Source organism: Varanus komodoensis, unplaced genomic scaffold, assembly GCF_004798865.1.
Source record: "Varanus komodoensis strain SLA01 unplaced genomic scaffold, ASM479886v1 scaffold21, whole genome shotgun sequence".
Classification (NCBI taxonomy): Eukaryota; Metazoa; Chordata; class Lepidosauria; order Squamata; family Varanidae; genus Varanus; species Varanus komodoensis.
Genome location: NW_025335589.1, coordinates 5,998,913 through 6,016,274, shown reverse-complemented (window position 1 = coordinate 6,016,274; position 17,362 = coordinate 5,998,913). Strand labels below are relative to the sequence as shown.

The 17,362-nt window shown below is 43.9% G+C and overlaps 1 protein-coding gene across 4 annotated transcripts in view; it reads left to right on the top strand.

Moving 5' to 3' along the window:
• Positions 1-248: 248 nt before the first annotated feature.
• OTUD4 (OTU deubiquitinase 4) overlaps positions 249-17,362 on the top strand; it is a 40,303-nt gene continuing 23,189 nt past the window's right edge. Inside the window, exons 1-7 of one of the 4 annotated variants that reach the window (XM_044430995.1) lie at positions 249-544; positions 654-916; positions 8,240-8,323; positions 10,572-10,622; positions 12,746-12,792; positions 13,981-14,053; positions 17,124-17,205. In XM_044430995.1, the coding sequence (XP_044286930.1) occupies positions 698-916; positions 8,240-8,323; positions 10,572-10,622; positions 12,746-12,792; positions 13,981-14,053; positions 17,124-17,205 (556 nt within the window). In that variant the 5' untranslated portion in view covers positions 249-544; positions 654-697. The remainder of the gene's footprint in view (positions 545-653; positions 917-8,239; positions 8,324-10,571; positions 10,623-12,745; positions 12,793-13,980; positions 14,054-17,123; positions 17,206-17,362) is intronic. The other 3 variants (XM_044430994.1, XM_044430993.1, XM_044430992.1) reach the window with 3 other exon arrangements.

Here is a 17,362-nt window from a genome sequence, read left to right as displayed (position 1 = left end):
ATCATGGCCACTGCTCATGGCTGACTACTGATTTCTATGGCGACGGCTCCACCAGAGGAAGGCGCACCACACTCCGACTCTGCCCCCCTCCTACCACAGGAATCTCGTTGCAAATTCCGCGGGTGGGTGGCGGGAACCTCCTTCTTCCAAGCCCTTTGTCTCCTCCCTTCCCGCCTCTACTACCGCTTCCTGCTCCGGCCGAACTACAACTCCCAGAAGCCCTTTTGAGAGTCTCTTTGGGTCTGAAAGTGAAAACAAACTTTCGGGCTGCCCGTTTCAGTGGAAACACCGCATGTTTCGTTTCTCTTTTGTTGCTGCTCTAGGAGCTCAGTGATGCGCGGAAGGAGCGACTGGAAGCCTTCGCGGGTCGGGAAAGCGCGCTGGAGCTCCGTGGCGCTGCGGCACGCTTGAAGCAAGCAGGAGACTCCGGCGGGGAAGGCCGAGAAGAGAAGCGCCCAGCGCCACCAGTTCATGCGGTGGAAGGGGCACCTCCTCCTCTTCCTCCTCGTCCCTCTCACACGAGCCCCACGTACGACCTGCGAATGTGAGGCTAGCTCCTCTCGCTTTGGCCGCCACCTCACGTCCCTGGGCAGCCCTCCCTAGTGGTTGGCTTTGGATGCATTTCCTTTTTCTTTTTCCCCATGTGGGGGTAGGTGGGAAGAGAAGCGGTTTCTCTGCAACCCCTTGAGCGATAAACATGGAGGCGGCGGCTGGTAAGCCAGGCGGAGAGGAGGACGACGAGGTGGCGGCGGCGGTGGAGCCGCAGCAGCCGCCGCCACAGCGGCAGAACCTCCCAAGCAACGGCGTGGAGCCTCCCGCGCACTCTGCAATGGACAGCTACTTGCGATCTCAGGGACTGTACCGCAAGCGGGTGGCGAAGGACGGGTCGTGCCTCTTCCGTGCTGTGGCAGAGCAGGTAACAGCGTGCAGGTTTGGTGGAGCGGCGATTGCTAACGGAGAGCAGCGGGGGCCGAGGGGGAGAGGAGGGGCGGGCTGGAGGAAACACGGACGCGCAGCTGTTGTAAAACGAAGCCTTGGGGGTTGCAGGGGACGGTGGTAAGGAGGATGACGAGGGGCTTGATTGCTACAGGCCCGACTCCCTTTCTTTCCAAGATCGCCGAAAAATCCCACTGGGGGAGTGGAAAAAGGACTTCGACCTGTTGGTGCATGTTGTTTGCCTGACTTTGGACGGGCAAGGAAACTGAGGAATTCTAGTTTAGAAGTTTTGTCTCCATATTCTCCAGGACAAAAGCAAGAGCGGTTAGGGTGTAGCCGCCGCATGAAAGGAACCGGTCTGGGGAAGACGATCGGGCTGGAAACGAATTCTCAAGTCTTTCCTCATCTGCGCGCGTGCAGTGAACTTGCATAGTTAAAGAGAGAGACGCCTTACCTTAGTTTCGAGGCGAACGGATCTTTTTTTCTCTCCCTTGCTTGGTCATCTTGCTCTTAAATTCAGTCGCTTATTTGCACATTCTCACCTTCATTTTCTTATATCCTGCTTGATATGCTGCTAGTTAATCTGTCTAACGAAAGGACAGCAGACTCTTTATCTGTTGAAATTATATAATTATTTCTCCTTCATGCTATATATAATGTATTAGCTATGGAATGGGGAGAGAACACAAGCTGTTGGTCTTTTTTGTATGTGTGATATTGGAATACAAAGTGCCTTGATGCAGATCTACCAGGTTATCTTCATTCTGTTTTGGCTCAGCAGACTTGTGGACCATTTGTGTTCAAGGTGGAATTTAAAATTCAGCCTGGAGGATGTGCAAAAAGCTGTCTGGCCTAAAGAGTAAATAAGTGCCCCAAGAGCGGCTTTAAATTAGGCTAGCTTCCTGTAGCTGTAATGACTCAGCATCTTTTGTAAAGCTCATTGAGAACTTTACTGCTCTTGGTATGCTTCTACTTTAGGGGCTATATGGTGAGGGGAGGCAGTAGTGGATTCTGTTGTCAGACGGGTTGCTGATACTCAAAGCTGAAGCATGGATTATGGGAACAGGCGTATCATGGTGGCTAAGACATTAAAGAACAGATGAGACAAGCCATATTCCCTCAGAGCCCAGTCCCCCCCACTCCATTAGCAATAGGAAGTTAATGATCCAATTTTCAGGGTTGCTATAGTTATGATAGGGTAATATATAAAGTGCTTTAGGCACTTTAGGATTCATGATGCACCATCTGTGAGCTTCTCCAAAGGCAACCATGGAGGGGTCTCTTATGGGTACCCTCATTTTTAAAATATACGTACATATGAATGGGATGCATACAGTTTTCTAGCCATTATACGTAAGTGTCAAGAAAAGTGAACCAAATGTACAAATCAGTATCCATTTGAAGGTGTGCTACCCATTTACATATTGAAAGCATTGCAAAGTCCTCAATCCATTAGATTATGGGAGGTGAGTGTTTCTCCTTTCAGTGTTGAAATAACAGTCTTCAGCTGTCAAAAGAGCACTGAGAAACCATTCATTTTATGTGTTCCTTTCCATGAAGTAAGTAAATACTTTAAAAGAGCATGTACTTCAGCACAACATTTATCATTAATAACCTTCTCCCCAAAAGAAGAAACTACAGGACATTGGCAAAACATATATTTAAAAGAAGTTAACTGTATTGCACAACCAGCAGCTGAATGAGACTGGTTGTAGGTAATGAGATACGAAAGAGAGATAGGACATTGGGGTTTAACATGCCCTTACAGAAGGAGGAGGAGGACAGATTTTATTTATTTATTTATTTATTAAAACATTTCTATGCCGTCCCATTCGCCGAAGCCTCGGGGCGGCTCACAACATAAAATTAAAATACAAGAAATAACAGTATAAAATAAGTTGCCCTAGCCAGATAAAATAAGCAAATAATATTAACAATTAAAATGACGCTTAAATAAAAAGGTCTTTGCCTGGCGCCGAAAAACAAATAACGACGGCGCCAGGCGGACCTCTCTGGGGAGCGCATTCCATAGATTGGGTGCCACCGCAGAGAAAGCCCTCCTCCGAGTACCTACCCTCCTAATTTCTTTCCCGGAGGGTTCCCGGAGAAGGGCCTCTCCCGCAGATCTCAAGGGGCGGGCGGGCGTATATGGATGTAAGTGCTCCAGGTACCAGGACCCAAGCCGTTTAGGGCTTTATAGGTCATCACCAACACCTTGAATTGGGCCTGGACTTCAGTGGGAAGCCAATGAAGCTGACGGAGGACTGGAGTCATGTGAACATAATGCCCAGTCCCCGTCAGGAGCCTGGCAGCTCTATTTTGAACCAATTGAAGTATCCGGACCGTCTTCAAGGGTAGCCCCACGTAGAGCGCGTTACAGAAGACAAGGCGGGAAGTCACCAGCGCGTGTGTCACTGTCGCCAGGCAGTCGTACTCCAGGTAGGGGCGCAGCTGATGAATCAGCCGAAGCTGAAGGAAAGCGCTCCTCGCCACTGCTGTCACCTGAGCTTCCAATGAAAGCTCCAGGTCGAGGAGCACTCCCAGGCTGCGGACCTTGTCCCTAAGAGGGAGTGCAACCCCATTCAGGACTAGGTTCAATTCACCCTCTCCGAAGCCCGATCCGCCAACCAACAGGACCTCCGTCTTGTCTGGATTGAGCTTCAGTTTATTGGCCCTCATCCAGCCCATTACCTCAGCCAGGCACCGGTTCAATACAGCCAGTGCCCTACCTGGATTGGTGGAAAACGAGAGGTAGAGCTGGGTATCATCAGCGTACTGATGGTTCCGCAGCCCACACCTCCTGATGACCTCTCCCAGCGGTTTCATGTAGATATTAAACAGCAAAGGGGACAAAATGGACCCCTGTGGTACTCCATGGCATAGCTGCCATGGTGCAGAGCCATAGTCCCCCAGCACCACCTTCTGGAACCAACCAGTGAGATAGGAGCGGAACCCCTGCAAAGCAGTGCCTCTGACCCCCAATCCCACTAGCCTATCCAGAAGGATACCATGGTTGATGGTATCGAAAGCCGCTGAAAGGTCCAGGAGAACCAACAGGGACGCACTCCCCCTGTCCTTCTCCCTGCACAGGTCATCGTACAGGGCGACCAAGGCAGATTCAGCACCGTACCCTGGTCTGAAGCCGGACTGAAATGGGTCCAGATAATCAGTTTCATCCAAGAGAGCTTGGAGTTGTCCCGCCACCACCCGCTCTAACACCTTGCCCAGAAACGGGATGTTGGCCACTGGTCTATAATTAGTCGCCATCTCTGGATCCAGTGACGCTTTCTTCAGGACCGGTCAGACTACCGCCTCCTTTAAAGGGGCAGGCACCCGATTCTCCCTCAGAGAAGCGTTAACCACTTCCAAGATCCAGGTTCCAATCCCGTGCTTGGAATTATTTATTAACCAAGACGGGCAAGGGTCCAATAGGCAAGTGGTGGGACGTACTCGTCCAAGCATCTTGTCCACATCATCGGGCTGCAATAACTGAAATTCATCCAATAATTCTGGACCAGACGGCAGCATTGGTGTCTCCCCAGAAACCTCTGATTCACTAGTGGTGTCTAGCTCTTGACGACTCTGAGTGATTTTCTCCCTGAAATGCATGGCAATGATTAGTATCTGTCCCCTCTTCTGGTTTCTCCTCCAACTGGAAGGTCCCAGACAGTAATATCAACTGGCCTTCAGGCTTGGTGGTGCTGCCGTTGAATGCCAGGTCGGTCCAAAACAAAACATCTTTCATGTTAATCATGGATGAGGGGGCTGACCTGGCATGTATTATGGAGACCTGGGCGGGAGAAGCAGGAGGGTTTCACTCATCCAGCTGTGCCCACCTGGGTATCTGGTGTGGCACCAACCTTGCCTTGGTAGGGAAGGCGTGGGGGTGTGGCACTAATATATTGAGATTCACTCTCCCTTGTGGGGCTTCTGGTCCCTTCGAGGCCGGGTCTAGAGTCTTTGTACCTTCCCTGGGTGATTAAGACAGATTAGGGATTCTGTTGTTGTACTGTGCTCCCTTCTGCCCAATAGACTCCCGGCTTGAGCTGACAGAGATCATCTCAGACCTGGTGTTGAGGACCCCCAGAATGTTGGTCCTGGGGGACTTCAGTTTCCATGCTGAGACTTCTCTGTCTGGGCGAGCTCAGGACTTCATGGCCACCATAGTAGCCATGGGGCTGTCTCAACACATCATTGGCCCAGTGCATGAAAGAGTCCATACTCTAGACCTAGTTTTCTCAACAAGGCAGGAAGATGGTGATCTGGAAGTGAGGGATTTGACTCTAACCCCTTTGTCATGGTCAGATCACTTCCTAGTGAGATTTGAACTCGGGGCCAGCTTCTCCCTCTGCAAGGGTGCAGACCCTATTAAAAAATTTCAACCTAAAAAAAAAAATTTCAACCTATTAAAATGGTCTGTCCCTGGAGTCTTATGGATTCATATGGATTCCTGAGGGCTCTGGGGGATTTCCTGGTTGATGAGGCTGGTGTTTCTGTTGATGCCATGGTTGATATGTGGAATGGGGAAATGACCAGGGCAATCAACATGATCATCCTTAAGCATCCTCTCTTGTCATGCAGAGTTTGCTTGGCATACATCTGAGTTCTGGGCAATGAAGTAGGCTGGGAGATGACTAGAGCATAGGTGGAGGAAATCCCATGCTGAATCTGACCCATTGCTACTGAGCTCATTATCAAGCCTATGCTGTGGCGGTAAGGACAGTGAAGAAGGAATGCTTCTCCGCTTCCATTTTATCCTCACAGCGCCGTCCAGCTGGGTGGTGCATGGCCTATTACACTCTTGCCCTCAAAAGTTCCTATTTCACCGTCCGTAGCTTGCTGTGATGACTTTGCCCAGCACTTTAGGGATGAAATCGCTCAGATTTGCCACCAGCTGGACTCCACAGTTGATATGGTTAGGGAGGAGGGAGTGTCCAGAGCACCGTCTGGACTGCAATGTGCTCTATGTAGGGTTGCCCTTAAATATGGTCCAGATACTTCAATTGGTTCAGAATAGAGCTGCCAGGATGTTAACAGGGACCAGCAGGTATTCACATATAATGCTGGTCCTGTATCGGTTACAGTGGCTGCCAGTTGAAGTCTGGGCCCAATTTAAGGTGCTGGTGATGTCCTAAAAAGCCCTGAATGGCTTGGGGTCCAGGAGACCTGAAGGAATGCCTTCTTCCCTATATGCCTTCCCGCCCCTTGAGATCTGAGGTGCAGGTCCTGCTCCAGGAACCCTCCTTGAAGGAGATTAGGAGGGTGGCTACCTGGAGGAGGGCCTTCTCTGCAGTGGCACCCCAACTATGGAATATGCTTCCCAGAGATGTTTGCCTAGCACCAACGCTATACTCTTTTTGGTGTCAGGAGAAAACTTTCTTCCCTCATCATTAGGGAAAGTTCTAATTAGTTAGATTAGTTAGATTATTTTAGATTAGTTAGATTATTTTAGATTAGTTAGATTATTTTAACTGGGGTTTTATTATCCTAAGTCAGTGGTGGCGAACCTATGGCAGGGTGGGCACACAGAGCCCTCTCTGTCAGCACGTGAACCAAGTCACCCCAGCAACCCCCCAGCAGCTGAGCATCGGATAACAGCATACATACAGGCCACGCGCATGCTCGGAAAGGAGTAGTGGTGCCAGGCAATGAAATTGCAAGCCGCGATTCATTAACTGCAACTCATCCGAGCTTTTGCGTGGCCTGTCAGTGAACTGCTAAGGATATATATATATTTGCTTGGACTGGCTGTGAATTGTTTTTTCTGAACTAAAACCTCAGTTTTCAGGTTTTATTGTAGTGTTGGCACATTGTGATAAATAAGTGGATTTTGGGTTGCAATTTGGGCACTCGGGACATCACTGTCCTAAGTCATTGGATGCTGTGTTGCTTTGTTTTATCTTAGTTGTTTTCATTGTAAGCTGTCCTGATACACTAGTGGTGGACAGGTTAGAAAGGCGCTAAAGGAAGGAAGGAAGGAAGGAAGGAAGGAAGGAAGGAAGGAAGGAAGGAAGGAAAGAAAGGTTTTGTTGAGTAAGATGCAGCCATAGACAAGACAGAGATGTCAAACTGTGATTCATTGATTAGTTCCTTTATGGTGGTGCCCACAGCAGAGTCAAAATTTCACAGATGTATCCAAGGACCCAAAAAAACCCTTGGACACTCCCAGTCTAACTGCTTGATCATTGATCATTTAAGAAACAATGCAGAGAAGAGTAATAAATGGTAAATTCCCCCAGTGGAGTGGATTCCTGCAGGAATCTGTATTGGGACTGCTGCTTTTCATTTATTCATAAATGATCTGGAATGAGGAGTGAACAGTGAAGTGGCCAGGTTTGTTGACAATACCAGATTATTTTGGGAAGTTAAAACAAAGCAATTGGGGGGAATTACAAAAAGATGTCTTCAGACTGGGAGACTGGACATCAAAATGACAAATGTAGTTCAGTGTAAGGAAAGTACTTTAGGGCAAGAAAATCCTGACTAGCTAGTGGTGGCTGACCAAGAAAATTACAGCATGATCAACATAGGAGGTCCTCTTAGAGAGAGTAGAAATAAGGGAGAAGACCCTTTTGGTGATCACACCTCACATGTGGAATAATTTCCCTACTAAGATTATTCTATGTGACAACAATATTTTCATCTTTTTGGCAGCAGGTTAATAGTATCTTCCCAGGCTTGTAACTGCATATGATGGGACTTTAATGTCAGATATTTTATCAGGTCTTGGGATCTCATTGCAATGGTTTTAGCAGCTTTAATTGGTGTTATGTTTTTCATTTTAACAATTTTTGCATTAGGTCTTGAGAGTTATGAGAACCTCCCAGAGAGCTTTGGCTGTTAGATGCTTATATTGCACTGTTGTAAACTGCCCGGAGAGCTTCAGTTGGGGGATGGTATAGAAATGAAATGAATGAAATGGTAATGGTAAAGTGCTACTGCACTCATGTTTTGTGTGTGGGTTCCCTATGGCCAGCTGCTTGGCCACTGTGTGATCAGAATGCTAGACTAGGGGGACCCTTAGTCTGAACCAGCCTTACTACAGTTTAAATGGGCAGGGTTTCTTTGCCCACCTCAATTGTCTGCATGTTTATACCAGGTCTCAATCGTTGGAGTATTATTGCCCAGATTAAATTTTACTTTCACCTCTAATGTGTCAGTTTTGACTCTTAGATTTTAAGTGTGTGTGTAAATGTTTGAATGTTCAGAACTCCTTAATATGTAGTTACTTTTTTGTAGCTTTTATAATTTTGCAGTCAGTTCATCAAACCTTTTTATATTTTTTTAATAATTCCCTCTCCAGGTTTTCCACTCTCAGTCTCAACATCTTGACATTAGAATGGCCTGTATAAACTACCTGCGGAAAAACAGAGAGCAGTTTGAAGCGGTAAATAAGCATTCTTTTCTTTTGGGGGGCCAGAGAAGGCCATGCTTTTTCATGCTTTTTCTTTACACCTGTCAATGGTTAGTTTTGGGGAGTGGGGGTGCATCCAATACTGTCTGGCTAAGAAGACCAATAAGCTTTGTTCAACTGGATTATGGATTATGGCCACAGGACATGGCCCAGCCACCTCACTCATGCTAAACAGGTCTAAGTTTGGTCAGTGCTTCAATGGTAGACCACCTGGGAACCCATATACTACTTAAGGAGGGCTTCTGTGATGGGAGGAAGGTGGGACACAATTGTTATATATAATTAAAACATACAGACTGTCATTCTGGATAGTCTTATTCCTCTAACATTTGGGAAAGATTCTGTTTCCTCATGGGGAGACAATGGTCCCTGACCCTGACCCTGAGTATGTATGAGGAAGGAAATAGCAGAAACTGCATAGTGGTTGCCTTGGCTATTCCTTAAGTCCCCCCTTCCCCATTATCTTGCCTCCTTTGGGGTTATCCGTTCTGAATGATTCCCACAGTCCTCCGCTGCTCTCTTCTTTCTTGGTCTAGGTATGGCTTTGGTAATGTTATAAATATAGATGTGACTTTCATACATAGTGCATCTGAGACAACTTTTGAAAATGAGCATAATCTTAAAAAGGGTGCATGGAGCCCATATGATCAGCACTTTTGAGTCTCAGGTTGCTCCTTGAATTAGATTGCCTTCATCAGCAAGATCACAACTCCCATCATTCCAAACCAGAGATGGTCCCAACTATGGGTGATGTGAGCTGAAGGCAAAAACATTTGGAAGGCATGAGGTTGGGGAAAGCTGGCCTGCATGCTTTTTGAAGCCTCTTTAACAGTGTCTCTCTAAGAAATATACTTGCAGGATGTGGCCATAGATTCATATTATGTGCCTGTTAATTTTGGCACAGCTGCCAGAAACCTATCTTCAAGGGTGCCCCTCTGAGATATGCCTCCCAAATTCAGATTGATTGATTGATTGATTGATTTGTAAAAACATTTCTATGCTGCCCCTTGCTGAAGCCTCGGGGCGGCTCACAACATCTAATAAAATACACAACAAGATTGTGGGGACTCAAACAGTCTCCTGTGGTTGTTCCACAGCCTGGGCCATCAACAGGTTGCATTTTTGTGAACATGCTGAGAAGTTAATGTGTGACCTGGAACATCCCCAGGTGCTACCAAGAACCTAGAGGTGACTTGTGCTGTCTTGGAAGTACATTTCAATTGGGGTGGGTTGTGCCTATTCTCACAGTACATCCTCCATGTGGTTGAGTGTCTGGAGAAGATTTGGCCAACTTAATAGCTCCTTGCATGTTTTCTAACAGGATCATTCATTCTCTATATTTTGGATATAATGCCTAGACCAGTGTTGCAGGAGGGCAGATCTGAATCTATTGGTTGGTCTTTTAGTGTTTGCAGTAGATTTTCAAAGATTTTTGATTCCTATTTGTTCAGCAAAAACAACTACAGAATGTCTCTTTCCTACCTTAAATTATCCTGCTGAAATGAAGAAAGATTGTATTAAGCAGAAGTGGATTTTATTTTAAGAACTGTGAGAGTGTGTGTTCCACTCAGTTCTGGTAGTAAGAACAAATTCCTGGGCTCAGAGTTCTTTGATTCTGAGTGTGTATGTCTTTCAGCTTAGGCTTGGGTTGGTAAATCTCAGGGTTCTTTAAGAAGCAAAGAAGGTGTGGCAAGTCTGTTACCTGCCTAGTTGTAAGCAAGATCACACAAGGGCAGCTACAGACTGCATGGGGCCCTTGAAGCCTTTTGTGCACCCTGCTGCAGTTGTCGCCTGCACCTTCAAACTTTGTGCCGCTGAAGCTGCCATGGTGATTTTCCTGGGGAAGAAAGTGTGGAAGGAGACTTGTTCTGACATGTTTTTCCCAGCATAACTTTACTTCTGCCCCAGAACAGTTATTTGGCAAGAAGAGCACTAGTTAAGCATGGAGGAAAGCAAATGGGGAGAGTCCTTCCCATGTACAGCGTTCTCTGTTACATTCAGGCAAAGCAGGGAGGAAGTTATTGAAGCAGATCTATGGATGGGGTTTAATTCGTGCCAAGGCTCAGCTATGGCATCCATCTCTAATGTCATCATATGAGTCATGACTAAAGTGCCTCCAAACAGGCTTAGAGAGCATTTCTTTCACCACTGAATAAATAAAGTTAAACAAAGCTGTTATATCTCAACACTGCTAAGTTTTCTTTCATTTTTTATTTTAAAGTTTATAGAAGGAGAGTTTGAAGAGTATTTGAAGAGTTTGGAAAATCCACAGGTATGTATTACTAGATTATGAGTATTTTTAAACTCTTTTTTTAGAGCATGTACATTAAACCAATCAAGCAGAATTTATCTAATTACCCTGAAAATTTAACTTGAAACTTGAATGAGCTTTCCTTATGTGTTCCTTCGTGTTACATATGAGCTGCTCTGAAAAGGAGATGACACATGAGTGTTTCAGAGGGGCCAAATCAATATTCACTACTTAAAGTCTTGGGGGAAAAACAGTTTTTTCAGTAGCAGAAGAGTCACAAGCAGAAGTTTTGGAACTCTTCTTCCTTTCTTCTCAGTTTGTTGTAGCAACTTGCAGAAAAACTAAAGGGAAGTTCAAGTTTCAAATGGTACTTTTTTTTTGAATAAGTTTTATTCTAAATAAACCTAATACAAAGAAAAACTAAAAACAACATCAATCATCAGAAACATCGGACCTACCTATGGTACTTGAAAACAATAATATATATGTTTCATCTGACATACAGATTGCAGTGAGGAAAGGGTCTTTGACTATATTTCTGTACTCTGCATTCTGAAATGGCTTATTTAGTTGCCTTAGCCAGTGAACTAGAGCAAGAAAGATGATTGTGCACTGGGTAATTTAAAAGTAGTAATTTATTGCTAGGAATCTGTGTTTTTTATTTCCTTTGCAAGCCAGGTCAAATGCTGTCTGCCTCTCTACCCTCTCTCCTCCTGACAGCACCTGCCTTCAAGGGAGCAGGCCAACTTGGACACTGCTGCTTTGAGTGCGCCTGATATGGCTTGACACAGCAGTATCTAAAACCTTTCACCTGTCCTTTTCCAAAGGGAGGGCTGACAGGAAGTGTGTTGTCTAGGACAACTCTTCCAGATGGCTCTCCCAATCACCTTCCAGTTGTGGTAGGGGCCAACTCTCTTTTCTGTTCACCTTTGGATATATTCTTTGAGTTCTCCCTAGCTTAGTCAGCTGGGTACATGATTTCACGTATTTTTCTCCTGGTAACAGGGCTGGATAGGGATGGAGGGGAGCAGATTCCCACATAACGCTTATGTCAACTTGTGCCTGCCTCTGCCACTTTAGATAGCTGGTAGGATGGTTGGCAACTTCTCATGCTCACCCACATTTGGCAAGCAGAATTCTTGAAGCCTAACCATGAACTTTTGAGCATAGATTTGAGGCTTTGCCTTTTCTTGCCCCAGTGGCTGCAGTTTCTGTTCTTCTGGATCTTCTGTGAAGATGGGAAGGCCAGGAAATCAAAATGCAACAAGCGCTGGAGTATTTTAACTTCCCTTGTTAAAATATTACGTTTTAATTTGCTGTTGATAGAAGATAGTGGCAAGGAGAGATGCTGTTCCTGCAATGAGTGCTCTCATCGGTTGGGGCAGTGCTGATGAGAGCACACTCATTGCCTCCTGCTGTGCTCTTCCACTGTTTATGAGTGGTTTCTGCTCCCTGGGGCTGAATAGGGAATGTGATCAAACTCCCCTCAATTTGGCCTATTGCCCTGTTGGGGCAGGGGCAGGTTCTCTGGCTTTCTGTACCTTCTGCTCCTTGGCAGCAAGACTCACTCTGGACTTCTCATCATGACTGCAAGTATTATTGGTTATTACAAACAAAGAGCCTTCTTTGAAAGTCCAGTTGCTTAAGGCACAATCCAGTTGGTGCCTGCTTGCACAGTTGGACTCATGCATGAGCTCTGTTATGAGCTCATGTAGTGCATGGTAGGGATGTCTGCATATGAGAGCAGAACATGCAGAAAGGGAAGGATGCAGTAGAGTGCTGGAGTGGGACCAGGGGAAGAGGAATGCTTCTTTTTATATACTTCCATACTTCAGGGAAAATGAGGTGTGTATGTGAAATGTAGGGAAAATGGATTTCAAATGGATTGAAATGAAATTACATTTTCTCATTGAATTACTGAAAGCAATTTTGGTGAGCAGCAGTGACTGCACATTAACTGAAATAGGATGAATCTAATTGCTTGTTTGTCCTTGGTGACTTCATGGGTGTCTGTGAGCAACATCCACACCTTCCAGTTGACTTCTAGAACAAATACTTAAGGTGGTTTGTGTTCTGACTTTACCTAGGTATGTTCTTAATGTTCAGTTTTTTGCTGCAATTAAGTTTTCCTCTCTTTGATGCAGGAATGGGTCGGACAAGTGGAAATAAGTGCCCTTTCTCTTATGTACAAGTAAGAAATATACATTTTCATTGATAAGCTTCAAAACAGTAACTTGTAGCCAGCATGATGCTTGAGCTTGAATTTGCCTGGAAAGTAACACACAAATAAATATCCTTTGCACTGGCTGGAGTAGAATTAGTTGCTATGAGGCATAATATTCAGTGTAAACTACATTTACTAGTTGTACATGGAAGTAATTTATTTCAACAGGCTTTCTTCCACTTATGGGATAGCTATACAGTGTTACTGAGCATCCAAGAAAACTGCCTGTTTTCATTGTTTTGTTGGCATTTCCTAGAATGTTTGGTTGATATGAGTGAGGTACAGTTTGTATATTGTTATAATTAAGCTAAATAGGCGTGATGGCATGATCCATACTGCAAGCCTTTATATTCCTACTTTGAAGTAAGTTCCATGAGCACAGTGGGACTAACTCCCCAAGATTGGGTATAGCATTGCAGCCTTACTGTTACCTGAACACTGCGACTGAGAGCTGGGACTTAAGAGTTAATGATAGAGGTTTTAAATATGTATTTTTTCCTGAATAAATAAAGGAGACCAGATTTCTTGGTTGATAAAACAGGATAAACATTAAAAGCACTCTAATACACATGTGTATTTATTGCTTGCATATTATTTTGGGGAGGGGCAAATATACAAAGGAAGGGAGAAGAAAGAATACATTATGTGGGAGAAGATAAATACATAGGAATTCCAATTCTGGGTCTGATGTTGTGGAAATACTGGCATGGAGAGGGAGGGAAAATAAGTGGACTTGAATCATGGGATGTTAGATATAATTTCAGGCCACAGTGGTTTCCAGTTTCTGCTGCTTGCATAACCCTCTGAGCAGGGATTTGTTGATTATTGTCATGTTGTCAATGTTAACATGTGCTTTGATTACAGAATCTACAGGCTGTTGTTGTCTAATGGCTTAGTTATGTCCCAGGAAATAAAGTGGCATCTTAATATAATGTTAAATATAATATATATAATAATAAGGCATATAATGTAATGTTAGTAAATAAGTAACAAATAAACCATATTTCATGTGCTGCTACATGCATCTGAACAGTTCAGATAGTTGTGGGTTTTTCTGTCAAGCTCTATTTATACTAAACCTATTAATTATTCATTCTGTATTGAAGCCTGTGTTTTTATTGTGTTTCTCACTCCCTTGACATACATTTCTTCTAGAAAAGATTTTATAATCTATCAGGAACCAAACTGTGCTCCTTCGCATGTCACCGAAAATGGCTTTCCTGATAAGGTAAGATGCTTGCGAATATACCTGAATGTATAACTGATATTAATATGTATACACCCAGTGTTTTATATGTTTTTAATATTCGTGATCTGACTTACATACAAATTCAACTTAAAGATGATCTCAGGAATATATTTGTTCTTAACTGGGGGACCTGGTATACTGATAAGGTTAAGGCATAGAAAACTGCCTTATATGGAGTCATGTCTCTGGTCACTCTAGGCTAGTGCTACCAGTGCTGCCTGACAGTGGCTCCCCAGGATTTCAGGAAAAGGTTTTACCTGCTCTACCTGGAGATCAAACTCAGAACATCCTGCCTGCCAAACATGTGCTGTGCCACTGAGCCACCACTATTCCACCAGTGCAGCTGGTGTTGGGTGTTTTGACACCCACTTGGAGTGTCCTTATGGTGTTATACTCAGGCTACATACTGAGATTTGTTGCAGTCTGTGACCAGCTTCCCAGGGTTGTAATTCTTAGCATATGTACATCTGCTTGCCATTCAAAAGAGGAGTCCCATCTAGCACCCTCTGGCACTTTGCAAAGAGTCTGAAATGTATGAATTGCACTGCTTTGGTGATGACTGTAACAAAAATTGGGGCTCCAAGTAACAGCTTCTGTATTTTATGCCAGTGTTAACTTGTGAATGCTTGTTTTTAAAATCATCCTACAGTGATATCTTGTGTATGTCTACATATGTCCCAGTTAATTGAGTGAAGGTTACTTCCCTGTCATGGTGCATAGGACTGCAGCCTTACCTTTTGAGAAGGATAAAAAAAGCCTGTTTCTGATCCTAAAGCAAGTTCATGGCACTATAATGCCCATACCTTTTGGGCTCAGTCTGTGTTGCCTGGAGGTTAAACCAGACAAATATGGGATATCTGTACTCTTTTTCTTCTGCCCTTAAAATTATTAACAGGACCTGTGTTTCCATTTTGGATTTGGTTTGGGTGTGATATCAGGCTGATTTCCCAGTCCAAATATTTCCGTACCCATTTCTGGGCTGGGGGTGGGGGACTTGTAGTATATCTGAAGTTGTTATAGTTTTAAAAAACCTTTCCCAATCCGGTGGCCTCCAAATGTGTTGTACTGCAACTCCAGCAATTTTAGAAGCCAGTAGTTCGGGGAAGGCTGTCCAATATCTAATCAGGCCTATATAAGAAGACATCTGAGTGGCCTCTTCTGTCTTCACTCTATCCAGTAAATGCAAACTGTACTGAATTTCTCATGTCTGGAGTCTTGAAATAATTGCACTTGTTCAAATGATTTATTGTTTTAGAAATACAATGAGTTGTATGCACTCATAATCCTGTTTAAACGAGACCAATTGAAATGAATGAAAATTTAGATATTTATTTATTATGCACCTCTCTTTAAACCAAGAAAAATAGCACTTTAGCTGGCTTATAAGCACATATAAAACTTGATTAAAACAATTATAAAATTTATCCTAGTTCAATAAACTACAGTAATAACATAATAAAAAAGGGTCCAGCTCAACGGACTGGATTACGCAGCAAATACTTGCCTGAATAAGGAGTTCTGTATGTGTTATTTCAGGTAGCCTAGTCTCTAGCCATTTAGGCCTTTACAGGTCATAACCACACTTTGGATTTGTCCCAAAACAGCCAGTGAAGCTGCTGCAATAAGAGTGTTGCCTGCTGCTTGTAACTAGCCCTGATCAACAGTATGTCTGGAGCACTTCGGGCAGGCTAAAGTTTCTGAGTAGTTTTCAAAGAGTGTTTGCTAGTATTCCAAGAGGAAAGTAACTAAGACACGTTTAGGAACAGTTGAAGATGGTGCACTAGCCTTCCTTGTGTGAATGCACTTCTGGGCATTGCCAAAATATTATTATTACTATTATTATTACTATTATTATTATTATTATTATTATTATTATTATTATTACTACTACATTTCTATGCCACCCCTTGCCGAAGCCTCGGAGCGGCTTACAACACAATACAATACAATACAAAATTAACAATATAAAATTAAAATTAATAATATAAAATAAATAAAAAATACAAACAATATAAAAGAAGTTATAAAAGAAAAGTTGTAAAAGAAAAGAAGTCACCCTGGCCAGATAAATAAGTAAATATGAGCATCCCAGTTCAAGATCAAGGTCAGAAATATATTCAAACTGTGAGCCTTATTCTTTATGGGATCTGTAAACTCATCCAACACAGGCTTTTTCCTTCAGCTGATCAGGAATGCCTTGCTCTTTTCTGGATTAAGCTTCAATTTCTTTGCTTTCATTCAACCCATGAGAGACATCAGGAACCAGTCTCCTGATTTAGAACAGCTTTCTTGGATTTAGTTGGAAAGAAAAGATAGAGTTAAGTTAGTCACACTTTAGTCTAACTATTGTTATTATTCATTACTTTTCTATACTGCCCATAGCTGAAGCTCTTTGGGCAGTTCACAACATTAAGTCACCCATTCAGATATCAACCAGGCCTGACCCTGCTTAGCTTCCAAGACTAGGCAGGATCAGGCACTTCAGAATTGTGTCTCATCAGTTTAGTGGTGGCACCAGATGAGATGGACCCCCAAGAAACACCTAAGGCCAGTAGCACCACCTTCTCCAATCACCCCTCCCAGAAGGACTGAAGCAGCTGTATAGTGGTGCCTGCCAGACCCACCTTAAACTGATGCCTCAGAAAGATACCATAGTCAGTACTACGGAAAGTCATCAGTGTGGGCACACTGGACCTGCCCAGTTATCATTGTAGATCACCAACCAAGGCAACCAGCCAAAGCTGTCTCTGTCACATAAGCAGGCCTGAAGCAGGATTGAAATCGCTCTGGATAATCCATATTATCCAGGAATCCCCGGATAATCACTGACAATTCACCACACACAGCCCAGCACCTTGCCCAAGTATGGAATATTGGAGAAATTATCCAATAAAGCAGAAATTATCCAATAAAGTGGGTTTCAGGGAGGTCTTACTACTTCTTTAGACTAACATGGGATACAATCCATTGGTGTTTTAGTTCTTTTTGGTCAATGTTTAGATTTGTAATGGTAATGTATAGTCTCAAGTTGTCATTAATTCTCTTCTAGGTATTACTGTGTTTTTCAAATGGCAGCCACTATGACATTGTCTATCCTATAGAGTATACACGCAGTGCTGCTCTTTGCCAGTGTAAGTACTAATGTGATACATCAGTATTGAAATGTAGTATTGGGAGTGTGTGTGTGTGTGTGTGGGGGGGTGTACCAGCTGACTACCTGGAGCTCCATTTTGTTCATTTTGTCCATTTTGTTCTAAGTGCTCCAGCTAATGGTGTTCAATCAGCCAT